This window comes from Camellia sinensis, chromosome 15 (assembly GCF_055761805.1).
Source record: "Camellia sinensis isolate YWXY chromosome 15, ASM5576180v1, whole genome shotgun sequence".
Classification (NCBI taxonomy): domain Eukaryota; kingdom Viridiplantae; phylum Streptophyta; class Magnoliopsida; order Ericales; family Theaceae; genus Camellia; species Camellia sinensis.
This window is the reverse complement of record NC_138975.1, coordinates 62,438,847-62,458,121: the sequence shown is the minus strand read 5'-3', so window position 1 is coordinate 62,458,121 and position 19,275 is coordinate 62,438,847. Positions and strand designations below refer to the sequence as shown.

The following is a 19,275-nucleotide window of genomic DNA, read 5'->3' as shown; positions in this document are numbered from 1 at the left end:
CTAAAATGCAGATTTGCCACCCTCAAGTGGGCTTTGAAACATGATTTTGCCACTCCGCAGAGTGGGCTTAAAACGCACATTTTGATAAATTGTTCCAATTCAAGCAATGAAGCCTTCATCCATAGACATTCAAGCAGTTATAGCAGTTACGCACATAGCCTCATAGCAAGCATGCTAAACATGGCAACACTTACACGCATGCAAGGATGCTAAAGCATAAACACTTACAGTGTACTCCGAGTCAAACAGGAAGCTAGTTAGAAATATGCATGATCCTAACTATGTCAACAATGCCTAATGTAACACATGCAAAAATGCAACTAAATAGGCTCGGCTATCTAATCATGACAATGGATGCAACATTTGATACATGTATTGAATAAGTATTGAAATATAATACAATTTGAATGATACGCCAAACCCGGTGCATGTAAGACAAATGAATAATGCACGCATGCAAGCATAAAGATGCTAATTGAAATATGCCCTAAACTAACCACCGAAAGCGGATAAGTAAAAGGGAGAAAGACGTGGGGTTGGAAGACATTTACACACACGCGCACACTTATTACAACATTTTTCCTCTCGGCGGAGGGTCCGAATAATAAGCTAACTAGCTACCTAATTAAACTAATTATTACAAACCAAAACTAATTAACTATTCCTAGTTAACTAATTATTACAAAACAAATCGATTAATTAAGCACATTAACTAATTAAGTACAAAACCGACAAATTAGCTAACTAAGTAAAGCAGCTAAAGCAGTTAAAAGTGGTCCTCGGGGTGATGGGTGCATGCAGGCTCGATCGCCTCGCTCGGAAATCCATTGCTATGCCCAGAATTGCCTTTGTTTGCATTTGATTTGATCTCTGAAAAGTGCACTAACTTCCAGATTGTTTCTGTTCCAACATGGGGACCTTCTGGTGGGCTGCCGACCAGAAAATAGGGGCTGTAGACCAGAAAAACTGGTTAGTTGACCACCCTTACTGGTCGACCGACCAGTTAATTTGTCAAGCTCCAGTTTTGCTGCAACAGAGAACAACAAGGGGCATAGCAGTGTATTTGCAAGATATGTGTGCACAACCACCCTCCCTATCATTTCTCAAGCTCAAGGGAGTGCTGTACTCGACTCTCGGGCCACCAATCGAGCATCGCAATGCACAATGGCCGAGAAGCCAAGTTTGCACAAGTCAATGTCAACGAATGCACAAATAACACATAAGGGCCTCCACCTCTATCATGCTTGATCAAGAGGTCGGCGACCAAGAAATGCTATATGTTTCATCACTTTAAGTATGAAATGTGCGACATTCCTCGTGTTTGGATTAACGTCCAATCCAAAAACATGCAACGCAAATAAGAAGGTCAACCTTCAATGCTAAAGTGACATGCGCAAGACTCTATCATGTAAGCAATGCATGCGTGGCATGTTTAAAAGCTAAGACATCAAAGCTAATGAAACATATTACACATGAGGCATGCACTATCAATCTCAAATGGTCAAACCAACACCGGACAGAGGTTAAACATGCCAAAATAGCGGCTGAAATATGTTAAGATCAAGGCATATAACACAAGGAGAATATGCTAATTTGATGGTTCATTAACAATGCACAAAGACACAACTCTCAAAAGCTCTCAAGGAATGAAAGAAGTGAGAACATGACACACATACATGCTCTGAAATAACATGTTAAACGATGCCCAAACATGCAACCATCACAAATATAGCATAGTAGGGTGCTCAAAACTCAAGACTAGCTAAGGTAGTTACACCATAGCCATATCAAGCAAGCCCCAAAGGGCCAAGATGACTCAAAACAGTCCCAAGGCAGGTCAAAACAATGCCAAAACATGCATGGAGTAGAGCTAACACATGTTAGAATGGGAGGCATAAAACATGACGCATGCAAGGTCAACGAGTGGGATAACATTACACATACCAAAACCAAGCATGAGGTGACTTCACCAACAAAAATCAGAGTTTTAACATGGTAAAATAACACCAAAAAAACATGCTGACCTGGTAGCCCCAAAAGCTTAGGCAAACATGCATACATATTAGCTCATAGGTGAAGCATAAGGCTCAACCCTCAAACACAATAAAGGGATGATAAATGCGAGAATATGGCAGAGGTATATGGTCTGAAATAACATGCCAAATAATGCCATGCCATGCAAAAAGCTCAAATATGACATGCTAGAGGTCTCAAAGCTTAAGGCTAGCAAAACCAAATGCACTATACCTATGCAAAGCCAAGCATGCATGACCAAGACCACTCAAATCAAACCTAAAGCATGTTAAATCAAAGCCAAAAATGTACTGGAGTAAAGCATATACAAGCTAGATCAATAGGCCAAAACACCAAACAAGCTAGGCTAGTGAACAAGCTTGCACTACAAGTGCATAAACCATGCAAGAGGTGAACTTGTTGACCAAAATTAGAGCTAAGGCATGCCAAAATATGAGTAAAAGCCTAGTGGAGTGGAGCCAAAAACATGCTAAAATGGTGGTCCAAAGCATAGAACATGTTAGGCTAACTAAGAGGATTGCACTACAAGTACATGAAGCATGTAAGAAGCAACCAAACTAACCCAAAACGGAGTTATATCATGTTAGAATAAGGCCTAAAACATGCTAAGATAGAGCTTTATGAAGGTAGAAAAGCATGCCAAAGTGTTAAGCCAACAACACATGCAAACAAAACACAAGACGGGGGGACCACCCCCATCCATTTTGGGTCTCAAAACCCACTTTCCACCACTGAAATTCCTCTGGAATTCAGTGGTTAAAAGGCCAAAACAAGATGGTTTGAAAGGCCTTAAGAGATAGAACAAAGCAAAGGAAAATAAGCCACCAAAGGGAATAAACCACCCCTAACTCAAACAAAGCCTCAAACAAACATTTCAAACACTTAAAAACAAGAGTTTTTGCAGTTGAAAGAAAGGCCTAAAATAGCATGCAAGGATGACCAAATACTTAAGCAAAACAAGGCTTAAAGAGGGTAACTACTCACCATTGAAGAACAACTTCAAAACTAGCCATTTCTGAGGCAAAACCAAGCCAAAATCACTCAAATGCAACCTCCAAGAACCTCAGCTCAAGAGTGAAGGTGTTTCAGTAGGTGCTTTAGTGCAAAAGTGTGAAGAAAACTCACTTTAAGGCACAAACTAGTACAAATATAAAGAGAGAGGGATATGTTTAGCCTTAATCAAAATTCTGAACCTTGAACAAGGGGGAGGAAGCTCCCCTTATATAGAATTTCATGCCTCAAGCTTGGTGCAATCCCTCCATACACATGTATGAAGGATGCCTTCTGTGCCCAACAGCTGGCACAACTGGCAAGAAAAATATCTACAGAAAGTGCAGAAAGGCCGCCGACCAATTAAAGTGGTCGACTGATCATCCCCTCTAGTTGACCGACCACCTTAAGTGGTCTACAGGGGAGAAAACTGGTCGGTAAGGGAGAAAAGGGGTCTACAAAGATAGAAGAAGGTGGTGGCATACTGCCGACCACCTTAGGTGGTCTACAGACCACCCACCCTAGGTAACTGACCACCAAAAGTGGTCTACAGGGGAGAAAACTGGTCTACACCCCTGTCCTACCCTCCAGGCAAGGGGTAACAAGGTTTGGTTCAAAAACAAACCAAAAAAGAAGAAAGACAAGAGTCTACAAGACAAGGCACTCTGCCGGAAGCCCCGAAAACAAGTCTACGGGCCACCACAAGTGGCCTATGAGAGAGAAAGGTAGCCTATGGCTATAAAAAGTGGCCTACAGGCCTTTGTTTCCCTCTAGGAAAAGGCAGCAACGCATGGTCTAAAAACCAGGCCAAGAGAAGAAAGTTAAGAGGTCCCGAGACAAGGTGCTCTGCCGAAGGCTCCGGAAACTCAAAATGAGCACAAACATGCACAATCACCGAGTGCACAGATGACGACGTCTGAGTCTTAAGGTCGGTCAAAAATGAGGTGTCTACACATATGTATAACGTGGTGAGTATGTGTACAACATGACAAATAAGTGTATAGCATGACGGACACTAACACAATGTGTCAACACTTAACAATGTAGAAAACACATGCCAATGTGAAAAGTGCATGACATGAGTTGACGTAGCAATCACATTTAAATGTGGTGATCACATATCGATATGGCAATTACGTGTCAACATAGGAAATACTTGTACGATGTAGTAAGCACATACAACTTAACCGACACATGTACAATGTGGCAAAACATGTACAACATTGTGGTAAGCTTGTATACGGCGTAACATGTGTTTTGTTCTCTTAATCCTTGGTGTAAGGTGGCTGATTAAAATAAAAGATAACTCTCACTCCCTTCTCAATATGCTCGAACAAAATGGGAGTCGGAGGCTATTATGAGGGAATAAAATCACTCCCAACACTGTCATATGGTGCAGTTATGGATTATCACGTATATGACAATTGTCAAATCCTAATCAAATACTACAATAATATTATACATGGAGTAGAATTCATCGTGAGATGATGTATTAATATAAAAGTCCTAAACAACCAAAGATTGTTTGAGAAAAGACTTCTGGAGCACTTAGACTACTTGCTAAGGAAGGCACTAAATTATTATAAATAGACCACATTCCAATGAGTTAAGGTATGTTGTTTATATATGTAATTTGTTGATTAAATATTTTTATAATATTGGAGAACTAACTTGGGCATCGGAAGATCCCCAACCGTTCAACGGTTGAGGGTATTTTCTTTTATAAATAACAATCATGTGGTGGTTCTAATCATCTTCTTTGTTAGATTTGTTCATGTAACAACCCCTATCCGTAATTAGCCACTAATTGGTAGTTAAGGATGTTAATTAAGTGAATAAAATAAATTATGGGTTCATTATGGAAATTTTACATGATTTTGGCCTCCTATCTGTTACGTGTAGAAATATCTGTTTGGATTCCGATTTAAGATGTAAATTGAAAGCCTTATCGGCAACCGAAATCGAAATTGAATTACATCAATGTGTTATTTGGAAGTTTTAGAACACCTTGGCAAATTTTATTAAGAATTGATTCGGTTCGGTAAAAAAATCGCATGTGATTAAATTGAACCTTGATGGGAGCTAATTTGGATTAATTGAATTTTGCGCTAACCTGAATAAATTAAGGTTACTTACGTTTTATTTAAATAATGCATGATTGGTACCTAATCTAATCCTATTAATGATCCAAGATGTGTTTGAGTGTATAGTGTGTTGAGGCATTTTGTGGTGTTGAATGTAGGGGCTTAAAACCCATGTGTGTGTGTTGGAAGTGTGCATGTGTGTGCACGTGTATGGTGCTCAAAGTGAGGTGTGTGTTGTGTATATTCAGTTGAGTGAGGGGGTGTGGTAGGTTGCCTCTTCGGTCTCTGGTGTGAGAGAGAGAGTGTAATTAGAGAGTGAGAGAGTGAGCTCTTGAGGTTGAAGAAGAAGAAGGAAATTTGGAGGACCATCTCTCATTGTTTGAAATCAAGAAGCTAGGTAAGAGTCTAGAGCCTATTCTTTTGTAGACAACCTTCCATGCATCTTGTACTAAGAAATTGGTGAATCAATTATTGGAATTTGAAGTGAAGTTGGGTTTTTGAGCAAGAAAATGGCTTGTGTGCATGTTTATGGACGATTATACCTTGTTCATTCATGTCTTGGGTTTTGCTTTTGAAATCTTTGCATGCATGTAAGTTTTACTCATCATTTTCAAGAAATTATCATGTTTCATGTTTCAAAATTTCATGAGCTTATGGTTTTCATTGCATGTTTTGTAGAACAAAAGAAAGGAGTTTGACAATCTTCCATGCATGAGCTTTGGAGTTCAAATTTGCTAAATCCATGAGTTTTGAGCTAAATGTTTGAGAGTGATCATGTAATTGTGTTTTAGAAAGGCCTTCCAAGTGTTTTGATTAAGCTTTGCATGAGTATAGCCATTAAAATCACATTTTGAAGCTCAAACCCTGTTTTGAAAAACCCAAAATTTTACAGTCCGCTCAAGCGAGGAAACCTACGCTCGAGCGGAGAATGCGAGCTCTTAGTATTTTTTTTCAGACATAAGCTCTCCGCTCAAGCGAACCCTTTGCATGTTGTCAATACGCTCGAGCGTGGGAGTTGTAGCTCGAGCGTGGATTTCGACCAACCAGTACTTTTTCCAAGTTTGCAGGTCGCTCGAGCGGAGGAAGTCACGCTCGAGCGGCCCCTCTTATTTTGCATGTCTTCTCGAGCGAGGAAGTCTACGCTCGAGCGGGGACCTTATTTTCAGAAAATTTTACCAAGTGTTCCAAGGCATGTTTTGGCATCCTCATTGCATCTTAGGCATTCCTAAGCCTTAATTGAGCCATATTAAGGAGGTTATGGATTAGGAACACACTAAGGAATGAATGTACTAAGTTATGAGACAGCAAGTGTGTGTGTTTTAGGCAATGTGGTAAGAAAGAATAAGAACCAATGTAATGAAAGCTAAGCCTTAATGGCCACTTGAATGTGTAATGATAAGACATGCTTGTGTTATGTATTTTGTGATTGTAGGTCAAGACTCGAGGATTGATTGACCGCTTACTGAAACCACTGTGAATGACATTTCTGTAAAGATATGTTGATATGAATTATGTTCCAAATGAAATATGATAAGGTATGATTTTGAAATGTTATCTGTTACGTAAACGAACATTCCAAGTTTGAAATCTATTATGGTATCCATAGATAGTCCCAAGTCATAGGGGACGGCATGAAAATGCGGGTCCATGACATACAAGTAATTACGAGATCTCGTTAGCCACTTCATTGTGGTGATATGTGTTTAATCAGTATCCGGAACCGATTACTCTAGTCGGAAGACATTCTGTGATGTGTTTTATGGGATGTACCATTATTATGTTCTGATATAAGAATGACTATGCTCTGGTTTGTTTTCTGCTTATGATATATTCGGATTTCGTTCATTAACCTCTTTACCTTAATGTTATTCATTGGGCTTTAGCTCATTGTGTGTATATATATGTATAGGTGAGTATTCTGGAGCCCGAGCCTAAAGGCTTTTGTCTGGATTTGTGTTCCGTTGTCAGTCAACCATTGTGCCTCCTGTGGAGGTTCCTGAAGCTCCCTGTGTTTAAGTTCTGTTGTTTCTGTATATATAAGACTTGATTTGATGTCGTTGGCTGTACTTAAAATACTGTAATGTGTGTGGGTATAATGTATGGTTGACTTTTGATTATGTATATAAAGTTTTTAAATATTCCGTTTCATATAAGTCAGCACAACTCATTGGACAACTATATTTATGTATTAGCTTCCGCTAGCCCCTTAATTTTGTTAATCTGTTCAGAGGCCTTCGGTAATCTAAGGATTACTGGCCGGTTACGATGCTAAACCTATAGGGGCGGATTTGGGTCGTGACAGTTCATTATCAAGTATCAGATTTTTTTATGTCCATACAATATCCTCAAACCTCATTGTCAATCAAATATGCATAGTTATTTTTTCATTGCTGGTGTGCTAATAATATTATTCTTGAATTATGTGTTTGCTCGATATTTAATTCGGTGAACAAATCATTGTTTTAGGTGTTTTCCTTACTAATTTTTAGTTTAAAAAATGAAAAAATTTAGATGTTTGCTTTTATAGCAAATGAATCAATATATTCACAAAACCTTACTCTGAAAAGAAACCATAATCTCAAAGTACTTTAAAAAGTAAGCACTACAAAAATAAAAATAAAAAACTAATTTATATTGGGGAGATTCTATTCATACACCATGAATTTTCTGAGTATATATCATTTAACCATTAAATTTATATAATAATAATATATTCAAGTAAAATGACTATTAAGGACAATATGGGTGTATATATACTCATTCAAGTAATTCACATATAAAGACACAAATCTCTCTTTACACATTATCACTTACACACTATATCTGTTGGAACAAATATCTTTCCTAACACTGTTCATCTTCACCATTATAATATAACACTACACTCATCATTTTCACTATGATAATCTAACACACTATACTCATCATCTTCGCCATTATAATCTTCACCATTATTTTTCAAACTCAAAACATTATTGCCTTTGAAGATTTAAGATTTAAGATTTTAAAAATATTGAAATCAATTGATTTTGAAAATTTGGATACAATGGATGACACTCAGAATGTTGATTTGAAATAATACAACAATGAAAAGATTAGTTTACTTTTTGTGTAAATTATGCAAATAGTCCTTGTACTTTACACGATGTGTCAATTTGGTTCCTGTAGTTTCAATTTGCTCAATTTTGTCCCTTAATTTAATAGGTTGTGTCATTTTAGTCCAATAAATAGCGGTTGTTAAATTAATTTAATAGAATGTCAAATAATGTGTCAATTTGATCCTATACTTTACACTATGTGTCAATTTGGTCCCTATAATTTCAATTTTCTTGATTTTGACAATGACTAAATTGACATATTGTGAAAAATACAGGGACCAAATTGACACATTGTTTGACTTTTTGTTAAATTAACTTAACAACCGTTATTTATTGGACTAAAATGACAATTCGTTAAATTAAGGGGCAAAATCGAGTAAATTGAAACTACAGAGACCAAATCGACACATCATGTAAAGTATAGGGACTATTTGCATAATTTTCCCTTTCTTTTTTGCTTGTCTTGTTTGTATAGAAGATGGCTTATTCATTTGTAATGTATTCGGACAATCAGAGTTGAGCATTTATAAAATGTTTAATTATTTATATTTGAACAAAATTATTTTGTTTAAATTATTAAGGTTGATCAAATATTAAATATTCATACATAAAAAATTGAAAATTTTGATTGTGGTGTGTACTAGTTTATTAGCTTAGGATTAAAAATGGAAAGTTATGGTGTGAACTGAGATATTTTCACAATCTAAAAATTATTATGTATGTGTATTAAGTAATGGTGTGTACTGAAAGGATCTATGGTGTATAAATAGAATTACCCTTTATATTGATGTCTTTTGAAATTTGGCAAAAAGCACTAAGTCCTGCAAATTTAGCATAATTACATTGAGCGTCTTTAAAGTTTTAATTCATACAACACTTACCCATATTTTTGTTGATAGTTCATTAGGACATGGACAGTCTCTAATCTCAAATCAGACTGGACAATCTAGTCTGGTCCATTGGGCCCACTTTTAGATTCCGTTTTGATTATTCGAACTGTTCACATTTTAGGGTTCATGGAATACATTATCCCTGCGGAAAAATCAAGTTGACAGAATAACAGAAACCATGTGCTCGGATCTATTTTGTATAAATCGTTTATTTTCTCACTGTCCATTTTGAAAAAAAATACAAAACTGATCCGATCTCGTGGTTGTTATCCGATCGACTTAATTTTTTACAAGAATAATGTAATCAACGAATCTTAAAATGTGCATAGTTCAGATAACCAAAACATGACACAAAAGTGAACCCAATAAGCCAGACAACACTTCTCTAGTTCAATTAGAGTTTAGAGAGAAGTCAATCCCATTTCATTAATATATGGAAATATGATTTTGTCATATCTTTCACACTAAAATGTATATTTTATCCTATTTATATTTGTGTTTTCATACCATTTATATTACTTTTGATCTATTTAATCTATTAGAGGAAAGATTATTATAATTATATCAAAATTATACAATCTATTATAATTTTAAAATAAAAAACAAAAGAATGACACTTAGAGAAGAAAGGGGATTGGAGAGGGACGAAGGCGATCAGCGAGTGGGGCGATCAGGGAGAGGGACGAAGGCAATCAGCAGCGGTGATCTGTCATAATCTTCGAGGAAGAGAACATTGATGCTATGAGGGGACAAACAAGTACGAATGGGATGTACTGCGGTGAAGATTATGCTAGCAAAATGAGAACAAGGAACAAGTACGAATGAGGGGACAAACAATTCTGGAATGGATGTGCTGCGGTGAAGATTATGCTAGCAAAATGAGAACAAGGAACTTTTAGCTCAAGGTATTATGATAATCTGCATTGCTGCAAGCTTGTTTGGCCTTGGGCCTTGTGGTGTTTTTTTTTCTCTCTTTTCTTGTTGGTTTCTCACCAACCTTCGGTCGTGGTACTAGCAAATGATTGAGTATCTTCTTTGGTGCCAACCTAGTTGGAATTGAGGGGCATACTTTGATGCTTTTTGCACCTCCCTTCTTTATTGATGTTTTTCATATATAATGTATGTTTTCTCATCAATAAAGTTCTTTTTTACTCATTAAAAAAAAAAAAAAAAAAAGAGAAGAGAAGAAAGGGAATAAAAAGATTTTGGAAGGACGACGGAGAGGCCGCTAAACTGTCACCTTTTTTTTTTTTTTTTTTTGGTTTCTTGCATGCGGCTGAGTCACTACTGAGACCCTTTTGCTCATATTTTTCTCTACTTCTCTTTTCCTTTTAATTAATTAAAAAAAATTTAATCTTTTTAATTAAGGGGTTGTTTGGGATGACCTAAATAAGTGTATTTTTTGTCTTTTTACGAAAAGATGTGCAGAAAAATAGAGAGATAATGTAATGAAAAAAAAAATAAAAAGATAAAAAGTGTGTACTTATTTAGGATAGCCAAACTTGGCCTAAATAAGTCTTCTGTACTTATCCTTCTAGCAAACAGTACAACAATAATAGAGAATTACATTTTATACTTGCAAATATATTTATAATGATGTGGTAAAGGTGGTGATTCCCATAAATTGAGTATATAATTAATAAAAAATTAACATTTGTTAAATTACATCATTCTGGATTGAATTGAGAGAGATTTTTTTAAGGTCCCAAACATTTTCCGAGACAGAATCTGCATCAAATCACAAGTGAAAGTAATTGAAACATTGGAGTGGTATTATTCCACCATCTCATTACACCTTCCTATGGATATTCACATAACAAATTATGTGTATATATATTGGCCTCATTTATTTTCACGGATAGAATTACGGAGATAGAGAATATGCAATAGTTTTTATTATTATTATTATTATTAATACGTAATATGAGATTATTGGATTATACCCCTTTTGAGAAGTGGGTTATAATTCAATTCTCAGATTATAACCCACTTTTCCTCTCACAAAAAAACTTCTTATAAGTAGCTTTTAACCAAAAACCTGATTATAATCATCTTCTCAAAATATGAGATTAGTTGGTTAGAATAAGTCAAGTTTCGAATAATTATTTTTGACAAATTTTGGATCGTGGACGGTTAAAAATATAATATAAATAATAAAATTATTTCTCTCTTTAACATTGTGCAAGCAAAATACTCCAATAAAATATTTGAGTGTTGTATAGCGCCTACAAGTTTAGAACATGGGTTGCAAAGAAATTGTTCCTTTTTCCGCCTAATGATGCCATTCATGTCCAAATCTTTACAGGATTCACATTATACAAAATGCACCATTGCCTTTTAACTTGATGGTAAATGACCATTTTATCATTTGTTATGCAAATGCACTATCACAAAAAAATGGTACCATTGAATCAGAAGAATATCGTGAAGAGTAGTGTATAATTTTGACTTGTTCAAACAAACCATGTGCCCTATTAAGTAAATATATATTAGCATTAGGTTACAAAACTCTTCCAAGCTCACAACACGGTAGGTTGTATATAAATCTTGCATTGTTGATCAGTAAAATCACTGCATTAGACTCACCAAGATTTTAAATATCGGTCAATATGAATCATACCGATTAATAATATATATCGGATTTTTGAATATCAATCGATATATTTATGAATATTAGTATTAAAAGTTCAAAAATCCACTCCCCATCCTCTTCAAATTATATTATAAAATTATAGTTTAAATTCATTTTATTCCTTTGTGGTTTTAGACTTTAGCACTTTATTCCCTTATCGTTCAAATATAACCAAAAAAACCTCATGTGATTTTGAATTAAAGCGTTACGGTTAGTTTTTCCATCCAAATTAATGGAAGATTTATTACACACACCATTTTTTAAAGTGGGTTTTGTTTTCTAAAAAGTTAACCCCCATTTTATCCAAACCTAAAATTGGATTCATATGTTAATTAAAATAAAATAAATAAAATAAAAATATAATTAATAATTGATCTAAAATATAAAATATAATTAAGAATTGATTTAAAATATAATTAAGTAAAATATAAATTAAACAATAATTAAGAATTGAACTAAAATGTGATTAAATTAAAATTAGATTAACATGCTAGAAATTATAATAAATAATTAAGAATTTAGGATTAATTGTGGCCTAAAATATAATTAAATTAAAACTAGATTAAAAATTTAGTAATTAAGATAAATAGTTAAATATTTAGGATTAATTGTGATCTAAAATATAATTAAATTAAATTAAAATTAGAATAAAAATTTAAGAATTACAATAAATAATTAAGAATTTATAATGAATTATGATTTAATTGAAGTAATACTAGACATTATAAATTATATGTATGAGTGAGAGATAAGAGAGAAGGAAAATAACAAAAAAATATAAGGTCTCAAGGTATATTATAGTCATTTTATATATATAGTAACAATTTCGTTTTAGCCCAAAACTATGAGGGACATATGGCTATTTTTAAAAGATAAGAAGGTAAAGTGCTATCAATTCATACTATAAGGAGGTAAAATAGATTTTTTTCTAAAATTAATTATAAAGTAAATTGTATATTAGTTCAAGTGAATTAAATCTCTATCAGCAACAATTTTACATTTTTTTTTCTCCCCCCAATAGGTAGAATAACCATATTACAAATAGAAATTAATATGCCTGCTATGATAACAAGAATTCTAAACAAGAAATCATTTTCTTACGTTAATATGTTACAAAGGAAGAAAAATACATTCTAACCGCTCTAAGATAAGGGCCCATCTGTTAAAGTTAAAACCGAAAAAAAAAAAAAAAAAAAAAAAAGAAAAAGAAAAAGAAAAAGATAAGGGCACGTGTGTTTACTGTGAAAGGCGCTCCCCATAGACAGAGCTCAGGGAGGTTTCATCTTAGTTCTAAAACCAATCGATATGTTACATAACAGCTGGTTTGTATCGAAAAAATAGAACACTATGATGAATATAGGTCGGTATATTGCTGAGATAAAAAACTGTTGAAAAATCGGCCGAGTTCCAATTTGTAGCGGTCTGTAACAGTTGTATAAACCATTACACATGCTGCAACGAGCTGATACTTACCAGTTCAGACCGGTAAGGGAAATAAATTGCTGGAAAACCTGTGAAATGATTTTTAAAATTTCACGACTGCAATACTCGATTTTCGATACGTACCGACCGATGCTACTAATACTGATATTCCACGATCGATACTGTTACGTTACCTGATACCGTGATTTACAATCATAGATTTCATTATAAATATAATAATTTGAAACTTTTACTTTAAATGGCACCTAATAGATTCTTTATTTACAACTTTTATCAAAAAATTAATGTAACACTACAAAAATTCTTAACTTATTCCATGAACTTTTAAGTGGTGCACGCTCTATAGATTTATCCATATAAAAGGAAACCATCTCTTGCTCTAAACCACCAATCCCATCCTTCCCCTCCATGTATTACTAGAATTTATCATGTTTGGCTCAAGTCATTCAAGTTGACAGAGGCGCGCGCGCGCACACACACACACACATATATATATATATATATATAAAGTTTGAATAGAAGAATATACTTAGAGAGCATGATGGAAAACAGAGCTATAAAATTGCCACCGGGATTCAGATTCGAACCCACAGATGAAGAGATAGTGTTTCAGTACCTCACTAGTAAAATATTCTCCACCCCTTTGCCTACTTCAGTTGTCCCTGATATCCTCACTCTTTCCAATTATGATCCTTGGGATTTGCCTGCTGGTATATCTACTTTAATCCAAAACGAATTTGATCCGCACATTTCAAATTTGCAATACTTCATAAATATATATATTTTTTGTTTTCTTTCATGAATTTTTGTCTAGTTGCATCATCAAAATAGCTGGACATGCACTTCGGCCGAGAGGTTGACTGTGCGGATGCGAGTAGCAGTAGTAAATGAGTTTGCACTCTCCGAATATCTCTCTCAGTGCATTTCATCATTTCCTTATACTTTTAATTTCATGTTTTTTTTTTATAAAATTCTTACTTTGCTGATCAAAAATGCATGTCCTTTAATTTAATGTTGTCTTTTGATGATTTGTAATTCAGATTGTTAAACCCAAATTTGCAGGTGATGGTAGGGAGGAGGATAGGTACTTGTTTACAAAGAAGGAAGGCAAGTACCAGAAGAATGGAAAAGGAAGTAACAACAGGACTACCAGCTCTGGTTATTGGAAAGCAACTGGCCCTGACAAAAAGATTACATCTCCAACAAGAAAATATGATTTAATTGGGATGAGAAAGACACTGGTTTTCCATACAGGGAAGCCTCCAAATGGTTCAAGAACTCTTTGGATCATGCATGAATATCGCCTTGTCAATGTCAACTCAGCAGCAGCAGCAACTCAACACAAGGATTCAACTCAAGTAATTAGTTCATCATAACCTTCTTTCTTTGGCAACAGTGTATAACTGTTTTTTATTTTTTGGGCGCCAGGTGAATATATTTTTTATTTTTTTAATCCGTCTAGACTAGCAGTTTTTGAAAATTAAAAAATAAGCCAAATATATCCTAAGGACTTACAATTTTTTCACAAAAAAATTAATTTTTAATTTTTTTAAGTTATCTAATCTGGATGAACCTATTAAATTTAAAAATAAAAAATAAAGAATAAAGAAAAGAAAGAAAAAAAAAGTTTTGCTTTTCTTACGTTCACATATGAATTTAAGAGAGCTTGAGAGATCTGTAAGGCTCATTAGGTCTTATTTCGGTAATTCGAATTATTCATTTTATAGAGTCCTTCGTATGTATCATCTTAGAAAAAATAAATTAGATCTATTTGATAAATGTAACTTTTTAATTTTATCATGTTTGTCTCTCAAAAAACAAATGGTTTATTTAAAAAAAAAAATAGTTATCATTTATTTTTTGAAAATAAACGTGATAAAATGAAAATATTACGAGTATTGGATTGTTTTATTTTATTTTTTTCTATAGATGATATAAACTAAAGACGATATAAATAAATATTTTAGATTATCAAAGCGGGACTCATAATAAGCTCCACGAATCCCTCAAGTTTAAATTTAAATTTTAAAAACAGAAAATGTCAAGAAAAAAAAAAAAAAAAAAAAAAAAACTAAAGATAAAAATCAACGGAATCCCATATCCCCGATGCATTCTCATGTGAACATGTAGTTCGAGAGAATATCAAGACATAATGGGAAAGTTGAAAATGCATTGAATATCAGGACACAGTAGAACCAGAATTTTTAGGACAAAAAATCTTACATTATGGCACGTGTGTTTTATACCGTTATGATGAAAACAGTAGGATTTATATTAAATATATATATATATAAAGAAAATATTAAATTAGTGAAATTTTAAAAAGTAATTATAAATTAGTAAGAAATTTTATACATATTAATAATTAAAATTGTAAAATTTTCTTTTACAAATATGCAATTATTTTTTCAAAATTTCACTGGAGTGTAATTTATTCCTCTTAAAAAAGGGGTCAGGCTTCTCTGAAATCCAAGATTTGAATTGAACGGTATTATTTAGATTCGTGAGATTCACTACAGGTCTTATTTTGACAAACTAAACTAGTTATTTCGTAGAGACCTTCATGTATATTATACACATAAAAAATTAGGTTGATCCATTTATCCTAGCCTTTTCAATTTATCTCATTTTGTCTTAAAAAAAAAAAAAAAAAAAAACAAGAGTATATTTTTTAAAATAAACCATCTAATCTTTAATTTTTTTTTTTTTTTGGTTGTGACAAACGTGATGAATTGAACAAGTTTTATCGAATTTACCTAATTTTTTTTTATCAATGATATATACTAAGTACCTATAAAATAAATAATTCAAATTATCAAATCGAAATATGTGATGGACCCATGGATCTAAATAATACCCTCCGATCCATATCCAGACTAGAGACAATACAGCCTAGGGGTGTAATTTTAGATCAGCCCACCTTCGAGCCTCGTGTTCCCACGAAAAAAAGGGTCAAGCCAAGCCGGGCCACTCAAGCGAAATCTTGACCCAGGCCTAGAGAAATTTGGGCCTTGAGCCTGGGCTCGAGCCTAAGGTCAGGCCTAACTAGGCCTACGCGGGGTCCGATAGTTTTTTTATTTTTTTTTTCCCACTAAGATAGTTTAAAAATAAAGCTAGTCCTCAAGTGGGCTGGCCCTCAGGTAGGCTTGGATCGGGCTGGCGAGTTGGGCCTGCCCAAAAAACACACATCCCAAGCCCAGGCCCGAGGGTTCAAGTTGGACACAGGCTTGAGCCTAACAAGGCCTGAACGGGCGATGAGCGGCTTCCGGGTGGGTTTTGGGACCCCAAATCCAGCCACCTAAAGTTGTAAGTCTCAATATTTTAAATTAATGAAAATTTATATTTTGTTGACACTAATGAAAGTCTATTTTGAGTTAAACTTTGATTTGGATTTGCCAGAAGACTCTGGTCCAAATAGGAAACTGGGTTCTCTGTCGCATATTCTTGAAGAAACGAAGTTCAGAAAACGACGACGATGATAATGAAATTAGTGAACGCCAGGAGGCTCGCAAAGGTGGAAGAGTTGGGTTGGTTCAGCATAGAGCCCATGATTTCATGGTGAGAGACTTGGATGATTCATCAGGACCCACCTCTCCATCCTCTTCTTCTTCCACTTCATCTTGTGGTTCCAGCCTTATCATTGAGGTCACTTCAAATGGGCTTTAGTCTGTTAGATAGATCATCAAGAAAACCACTCTCAGTTGGCCTGTAGTAGTTTCTTTATTTTTATTTTTATCTCCTTATATCATTAATTATCAAGGAAACCCATGAAAGCTCTTTCTTTGTGTCTATGCTTTCTTTGGTAATTTATGAAACCTCTGGAGAGGATCTTGAGGGATTTCTTAGTGATGTGTAAAGATTTTGTCAACTCTAATTAATTGAATGCATTTTTATAAATAATTAATATTCTGGCCTCGTTTGACAAGGGATTTTTTTAGCAAAAAAAGTCAAAAAATTACTAAAAAAATTAAAAAATCAACAAGCCATACTAAAAAGTCAAAGATTCACTTTTCTCTCTACTTTTTGCACATTTTTTTGTAAAAAGTCAAAAAGTCATCCCAAACATACTAATTTTTTTTACATCACATTTTAGCCAAAAATTTTAAAAATTACTAAAAAAGTCTGATTCCAAACGAAACTTCTTATAAAATAGATACAATATAGACAAAAAGACACTCAAGTCAAAGGTTAATTTTAAAACTACAAAGTCAATAGGCCTAAGGTTAATTTTTTTGGGGCCAAAAGAGCATTGTTTATCTAAAAAGACACTTATTTGTTCAAACTTTACATATATGTCTATCAGTTTAAATGTCTCAGTATCTATATACGTGTTACTATATGTGTAACTATTTGTTCAAATGTCTCACTATCTATACTCGTGTCTTCTATCTATGCAACTATCTGTTCAAATGTTTATTATTTGTACATATATCACCTATCTATTTACCTATTTGTTTAATATCACCTATTTGTCCAATTTACTGCCACCGCCACCAACCACCGAAGACTTTTTCGATTAATTTTTTGACATTTTTTTTGGTGCAGTCAATTTTTCAACTCATATCTTTATTACTAAAAAAAGATTAAACCTTTGACTAAATGATAAATGGCCCCCTAAAAATGGGCTTTTCACTAATTAATCATAGACAAAGCAAATTCAATAATTCTAGCTACCAAAAAAATTAATTAGAATTTTACTCAAAAATTAAAGTAAATGGTATAAATTTGAATTTAATGTATTATCTATCATATATAAAATGAATCTTGTCTACACATTAAAAATTTTGAGTAAAATTATTGATTGCTTTTCCCGATACATAGGAAAACTGGATGAAATTATGAGCTAGTGAATGATGACTATGGAAAATTTTCATAGTCTGCATGTTTTTCATATAAGAAATGCTAGGAATTTTTAAAATATCATCACTAAATTTGTTTATACTGATATGACAAACAACGAGTTGGGTTTAAATTAAGAAAAATATTATAAATTTTAAACTTTTTATCAAATGTTTCACATAGATGTAGGGTTCACATTTTAGGATTCACACATCTATGAAAGACATTTGATTATTTATTTAGTAAAAAATTTAGTATTCTTAACAATACCCTTAAATTAATTGATTCTTAACCAAACCAACAACTGACATGCAAAACTCTACATCATTTGAAGTAAACTTAACATTGATATTTTTAGGGTGATAGCATTTTTCTTCTCACATATTTATTAGAATCTTGAATTTAAGAAGAGAAATGCAAATGAAATATGTTGGTGTGAATATTTTTGGATGATGATGCCATCGAGATTTTGACTAGATTGAGAACGTTTCGAGTAGCATTACAAATACTGTTTTCCAAAAGACAATATTTTCTCCCACTAAGGCCAAGTTTGGGGACTTTAAAAAAAGTCAAAAAGTCAAAAAGTTACTCAAAAAGTTAAAAAGTTAACACTATTCACCAAAAGTCAACAATTACGGCTGCACAACTCCCAATTCAAATTTTTCCCTACAAATCAATTTTTACAATTTTTTATTACACATTTTTCAATAAAAAGTCAAAAAATTAACCCAAACATCCATATTTTCAACCTTAATTTTTTAGTCCAAAAAGACAAAAAGTGCACTTTTTTAGTCTTCCCAAACTTGGCCTAAATGATGTGCACTGGATTAACAACAAATTTACCTTCAAGATTGTTGGTTTTTTTTTGGCTTTCGACGGTTAACTATGTAATTTTAATCGTGACAGTAAGGATCAATCAATCTTTACAGAATTTTAATTGTCAACCAATTATTAGACGATTGTGTTGAAATTCTTTCAGCCTCAATGAAAATGACTTTTACTAGTGGCTTGTTTGAGGAAATTTTTTATAAGAAATAACAAGTACAGAACAATTTAGAAACTAAATTTCATTGAGTGAATAAGAACTTACAATGAAATGATCCAGTCTTGAAAAGATTTACATCAATGACTACTTGAGAACTACTTCTAGAAAATAAAGTGCAGTACAGGGATTGAAATGCTGAAAATGTAAAGAACTGAAAATGTAAAACTGGAAAGAAATATAAAGTAAATAAACTGGTTTCTAGATTTGAGTCTGGGTTTTT

General features: G+C 33.5%; 1 protein-coding gene across 2 annotated transcripts; it reads left to right on the top strand.

Annotated features, from left to right (window-relative positions):
* Nucleotides 1–13,436: 13,436 nt before the first annotated feature.
* LOC114296718 (NAC domain-containing protein 83-like) lies at nt 13,437–17,080 on the top strand. Of its 2 annotated transcripts, none has more exons than XM_082907626.1 (3): nt 13,437–13,881; nt 14,234–14,529; nt 16,571–17,080. In XM_082907626.1, the coding sequence occupies exons 1-3, from the start codon at nt 13,710–13,712 to the stop codon at nt 16,835–16,837; spliced, it is 735 nt and encodes a 244-aa protein (XP_082763752.1). In that variant the 5' UTR covers nt 13,437–13,709; the 3' UTR covers nt 16,838–17,080. The 2 variants fall into 2 exon arrangements, with proteins under 2 accessions (XP_082763752.1, XP_082763753.1); XM_082907627.1 differs by having other exon boundaries at nt 13,498–13,881; nt 16,574–17,080.
* Nucleotides 17,081–19,275: the final 2,195 nt, after the last annotated feature.